Source organism: Bidens hawaiensis, unplaced genomic scaffold, assembly GCF_021521415.1.
Source record: "Bidens hawaiensis isolate Kalapana, Puna unplaced genomic scaffold, B.hawaiensis_p1.1 tig00048135_1, whole genome shotgun sequence".
Classification (NCBI taxonomy): domain Eukaryota; kingdom Viridiplantae; phylum Streptophyta; class Magnoliopsida; order Asterales; family Asteraceae; genus Bidens; species Bidens hawaiensis.
In genome coordinates this window covers 99207-105433 of record NW_027498609.1, presented here as the reverse complement: position 1 = coordinate 105433, position 6227 = coordinate 99207, and the positions used below count along the sequence as shown (strand labels likewise).

The 6227-nt window shown below is 38.7% G+C and overlaps 1 protein-coding gene across 1 annotated transcript; it reads right to left on the bottom strand.

Annotated features, from left to right (window-relative positions):
- Positions 1-4514: 4514 nt before the first annotated feature.
- On the bottom strand, positions 4515-5060 carry LOC143597333 (uncharacterized). The gene has a single exon (XM_077075860.1). The coding sequence runs from the start codon at positions 5058-5060 to the stop codon at positions 4515-4517; it is 546 nt and encodes a 181-aa protein (XP_076931975.1).
- Between the last annotated feature and the right edge of the window lie 1167 nt (positions 5061-6227).

The window sequence follows — 6227 nt, the reverse complement described above, 5'->3', positions numbered from 1 at the left end:
AAACCTTTCCATTTGTCAGGATTACTTTCCCCACAATCTTTCCACCATTTTCATCACTCCCAAATGCTACAGGACCTTCATACTTTTCTTCATAATTGACAATCGATCTTTTGTCACAAGTCATGTGCCTAGAACAACCAGTAGCCATGTACCATATGTCATTCAGAGGAGTGGGTTGTTCCTGCACAAAAACAATTCGATTAGTTGAGTGATGAAGTGCAGGCTATTACAGCTTGCAACTCATTTTTTTCAGTTTCTGAGACAGCTTGGGAAGTGAGTGTTGTTGGTTCAGGATCTTCATGAGTGACTTCTAAGTTGTCTGAATTGTCTGTTTCATAACCACACTCTCTTGGGTTTTAACAAAAGAGGTTGAGTTCTGATATTCAGCTGAGTCATTGGCATACTCTTTTATCACATAGTCCTTCTTTTCAGAGTAGTCTTTCACATCAGCAACTGTCTCAACCTTAGTTTCTGTCTTAGGTTCCAAAAACCTTGTGGTTCATAACCATGTTTTAATAAAAACTTCTCATCACCTGTCAGTTCTGTTGATTTCTTTCTTGAAAAGACACCTTTGTTTCTCATCTTTTCATTTCTAGGTGAACCTTGAGATTCATCAGATTTGACTGATTTAGTATCTTGTTTGATTCTTAAGGGCTGAAAGTTCTTTTTGGTCAAATTTTCATGTTTCTTAGGAGACATACTTCTTCCTACGGATTTAGTCACTTGTTTCTTTGATTTGACTCCAATTTTCTACTCACTTCTTTTCTCTTCAGCTGATTTCAACTCATCTTTCTTTATGGTGTCATTTTCACATACCTTTCCTTTTCCCATGTATGCTTCATACTTTTGCTTGTACTGAACAAAGTCTTGGCCATACTCAGTTTCATCTGGGACATGAAAGGGTTTGAATTTGAATCTTTCATTACATGAATCTGTGTGATGACCATATTCATCACACTTTTTGCACCAAACCTTACCTTTGAATATTTCATGCTCTTTTGGTTTCTTGAACCTTTCACTTGGTTTAGGTGACTTGACTCCAAGAGTCTTCTGAGTCTTCAGACTATCAAAATCAATAGAGAGGGGAACAAACTCCTCAATTTTGATGTCTTGTCTTTCAACTTTGCTTTTAACAAAGACAATTTTCTCCATAATCATATGTTCCTCATCACTTCTCTCTTTTTGTCTTGACTGTCTTTTCTCATATTCTTCCATGGTTTCCACTTCACCAACATCTAACACTTCATGACTAGAAAAGATTGGATAAACAGGGATAAAATTTTCTGAATCAAATTCTTCAGTTACTTTCTTCTTTTTATTTTGTTTTATCCTTTCCAACACATCCTTGCTTGGTGGCTTGACTGCATTGTAGCTTACCTTTCTCTTTTCATAATTGTCATAAGACACATGCTCTCTTTCCATTTTCACATTCTGTTTCTTCATTCTAGGTGTTATAGGTGGATACTTAGGAAGTTTGTCAATGGATTCTGGTTTCTTGTATCGTCTTCCTCTTTCAGCTTCTTTGATCTGTTCATCTGTGATCTGATCACTCAAATCACTCAAATCATCTTGATTGATATCATTAGAATCAAAGTCATCCTTAGAGACTTGAACTCCAATTGACTTATCTTCTGTCATTTCTTCTTTCACAACAAATTCACCTTCTTCATTTACTTCAACATTTTTGTATATATCAACAAAATCTTCTTTATCTTGAAAGACATCTCTGAACTGTTGCAGTATGCATCTCTTTTCTCTTTGTCAACTTTGGGCATAAAATTGTTGTTGAATGGAGGTGGAACTGCTCTGTATTTGTCTTGGTCCTTTACTTGGTTTAGTATACCACATATGTTTCCTGTTGAGACCAAGTTCTTCAAAAATTCAGTTTCAACTTGCAGTTTAGTGTTCTGCACCTTTTCTTCAACTAACATCTTCTTTAATCCATCAATCTCAGTGATGTATCTGGATTGAGCTATGTAACTAATCATGCAATCATCTTCCAAGCTTTTAATTTTTTCTTCACTGATCAACTCACTAGCCTCATACCCATTGATGATACTCTGTTCCTAAAACACTCACGTTCCAGCTTGCCTACTTTTGTTTCCAATTCATTGATAATTTCATTTAAATCAACAGTAGGAGCAGAGTGTACCTGAGATGATGATCCAGATTCTTTCTCAATTATGGCCATGAATGCCACATTTTCTTTCTTGATATCATCTGCAATATCCTCTTCATGATTGCTCCAATCAAAATTTTCTTCATGTTGTGTACTCACTGCCACATTTCCTTGATTTCTAATCTGATTTTGGTTGGCTAGAACAGTGTTGTTTGGAACATTTTGAACTGTTTGAAGGTTTTGATTGTTGTTCATTTGAAAACCTTGATTCTGTTGCATACTTTGTTGTTGATTGTTCATTTGAGGCTGAAAGTTGTTGAAGTTTGGATTGTAATTGTTGTTGGGATTGAAGTTGTTGTTGTTGAATCTTGACTGATTTTGTTGGTATTGTTGCTGACCTCTTGGCTGTTGATTCTGGAATTGATTCATCTGAAAGTTTCTTGGTTGATTGCATTCTCTTGCAAAATGACCAGGTTGCTGACAATTGTAGCAAATTGCTTTTGACTTGTCAAAACCAATCCTGTCATTAGGACCAGAGACCTACCAGTTTTGTTGTACAGCCTTTTACTTCTCAAAGCTAACATGGCAGCTTGCCATTTCAAATCCATGTCTTCCAAATCATCTGCATCAATTTGCTCCAAATCATCTTGTACCACACTCGTGTGAATTAAATTCTTTGCAACAAAGGCATTATATGACTCAGTGAACATAGACAGCAAGGCCTGTGTTTCATTTCCTTGACCATTTCCACCATTAGAATGAGGTAAATTCCCACTTGCCATAGAGGCAGAATCAGTGTCATCAATCAGTTACACGTACCGGAGGAATTAGGCTGCCGATATGAAGCGTGTGTACCCGTCCCCATGACTCGTTATCCCCATCCAAACGGTTCATATTAATTTTCTATTTCTGAAAAACATTTGCATGGGTAGACTTTTGAGATGCTAAAAAGTTGACCATAACCAAAGACCTCTACTTGGCATTAATACTAACAATTAACAAGTTACAATTCCGGCTTTTGCGCACAATCAAGCTACTCTAAGGCTAAAAATTTTAATTTCTCCATCCCCACACTTGAGCTTTACATTGCCCTCAATGTAACTCAGATTTTCAAAAAGAGATGCAAACATGGGATATTCATACCAATTGTAATTCAAGAGACAACCAACTACTCATCTCCAGATTCAAATAAAGTTACACACCATAAAATAAAACACATAAAGTTTTAAACAAAAACATAAACACCACCCACACGACCTAAAAGTTCATCACGCCACCCAACCACCCATAAACACAAATATTAAACAGTCAACAGAAAATAAAGATAAGGGCATGGACCTGATCAGCGGATCAGCGAGTTCTCAATAATAAGGTGGCTGCGGGTCACCAAAGATAGACCTCATGGTGTCCATGACACCAGAGAAGTTAAACGCGTCTGACGAACTTCCTGCACCAGCATCCCGAGCTGCATCTGCGGGTCACCAAAGATAGACCTCATGGTGGATAGTGTGTACTCCCGTCAAACTGCCCCAAAGTTGTGTAGTCAATCACTAGTGAATTATCAACCACCGGCTCACACCGATGCCACACGTCATGTGCTCGACTTTGGCGATCATCCTCATATATGTCATTAATTTCTCATTTCCAATTATACGCGTGGGTTTGATTCCATAGCTCAATCCGGTCATACGGTCTTTGAGTCTCTCTCTGCTACAACTCTGCATTTCTATTATGTTGATCAAACATGCATTGAAACTCATTACCCCAACTACCATAGACTGATGGCCACGACGCCTGAAGCCAGTCCACCATCTCTGCATCGTCCTGAACCATCTCGTGTGGAAGCTAAGTCAGGGCTTGTTGTGGCTGCCCTGATGAACTTCCACCCAGACCACTTCCCACTGCACTTTGTGGAACCCGGTGACCTCGAGTACCCAGAAAATAAACATCCGTTTAGAGTCCGGAATCAAGAGATTTGGTTGAGAATTGAGAGAGTTAGGGTTGTGGTTATGTGTTTTCTTGAGAAGAAGAAGAAGAAGAAGAAGAAGAAGAAGAAGAGGGAGGTAATATATGTGGTGGATGATTAAAAGTTGATTATTTATTTTTATTCTTTTTGTTTTATTTTTTTCTAAATTTCGAGAATTAAAAATACCACAACCGTAAGCTACGGTAGGTTAAGCGTAGCTTATGGCTACTTATCACCATTTGAGATCGTAAAGCAGTTTCTGAGGTCCGTAGCTTACGGACCGGCCGTAAGCTACAGCTTGCGTAAGCTACAGAGTGTACAGTGAAAATTTTTATATTTTTTTATAAAGAAAGCAATAAAAATAAGCTCGGGTTGCCTCCCGGAAAGTGCTGAATTTAGACCCTACAGCCCGACGTTACCTGGCCCTTATCACTCGGCTGAATATGATGGTTTAGTAGCTATAAAGCTCACCACCGACTCATTTTTGCTCTTATTCAAGTCCGCATCTTCCAAATATGGTTTTAACCAATGCCCATTCACTACCTGCCTTAGATGATCGTCAAAATCCTCAATTTCGACCTCGCCATACTGACCGACACACTTTACCTGATATGGTCCCATCCACTTAATTTTTAACTTACCCGAGAACAGTTTTGCTCCCGAGTTGTATAACCAAACCCGCTGTCCTTCTTCAAAAGTCTTCCTCTTGATCTTGGCATCATGCACATGTTTCATCCTGTCTTTATACGATGACGCGCATTCATATGCTTCATCCCGTAGCTCCTCCAATTCACATATATTCAACTTTCTTTCTTTACATGCACACTCATAATCTAGATTAACATTTTTCACTGCCCATAAAGCACGATGGGCAAGTTCCACAGGTAAATGACATCCTTTCCCGTAAACAAACCGATAGGCGGTGGTACCAATAGGTGTTTTAAAAAGCAGTACGGTAAGCCCATAAAGCATCATTTAGTTTTGTGACCAATCTTTTCTATTGGGTCTTACTGTCTTTTGTAAATTTTCTTTAATTTGCCTATTGGATACCTCAACCTGGCCACTCGTTTGAGGATGATATGGTGTGGCTATTCGGTGGTTTACGCCATACCAATTTGCCAAAATTAAAGTTTTAAAAATGAGAACCCCCGTCACTTATAATAATGCGAGGGACGCCAAATCTCGATAAAATATTTGATTGGAAATATTTACAAACAACGGCATGGTCATTTGTTTTGGTGGCGATTGCTTCAACCCATTTTGAAACATAATCAACTACCACCAAAATGTAGTAATTCCCGAAGGAATTTGGGAACGGGACCATAAAATAAATCCCCCAAACATCAAAGATGTCCACAACGAGGATTGGTTGCATGGGCATCTCGTGCCTCCTGGAGATGCTACCTAACTGTTGACATCTCACACAGTTCTTAGCATATTCTGCTGCATCTTTAAATAAACTAGGCCAACAAAAACCACAAGCTAAAATTTTATGACCCGCTGAAATGTCCACCACATGCAAGTGAGTGTTCATGTGACAACACACTTCGAATCTCCTCATCTGGAATGCATCTTCGATAGACTTGATCAGCCCCTACTTTAAACAAGTCCGGATCTTCCCACAGGTATTGTTTCACCTTAGACATTAATTGATGTTCTTTTTCTTGGTCCAGAGTTCTAGGATGGTACCTGCAACAAGAAAATTAATGATGTCAGCATACCATGGTAAAGTAGAAACAGCAAATAATTGCATGTCCGGGAACGACTCGTTTATATCCCTGATATTCTCTTCCTCTTGACCCGTCAGCCTAGACAAATGATCAGCAACCAAATTATCGCTTCCTTTGTAATCACGTATTTCCACGTCAAACTCTTGGATCAACAAAATCCATCTAATTAAGTGCGGCTTTGCATCCTTCTTCTCCATAAAGTACTTAACAACGCTGTAATCTGAAAACACAATTACCTTGCTCCCACAAATATAAGATCTAAACTTATCCAACGCATATACTACTTCAACCAACTCCTTTTCTGTAGTTGTGTAGTTTATTTGAGCATCAGAAAGGGTTTTGCTTGAATAGTATATGGCAACGCGTTTCTTATCCACCCGTTGACCCAAAACAACCCCAACAACATAATCAC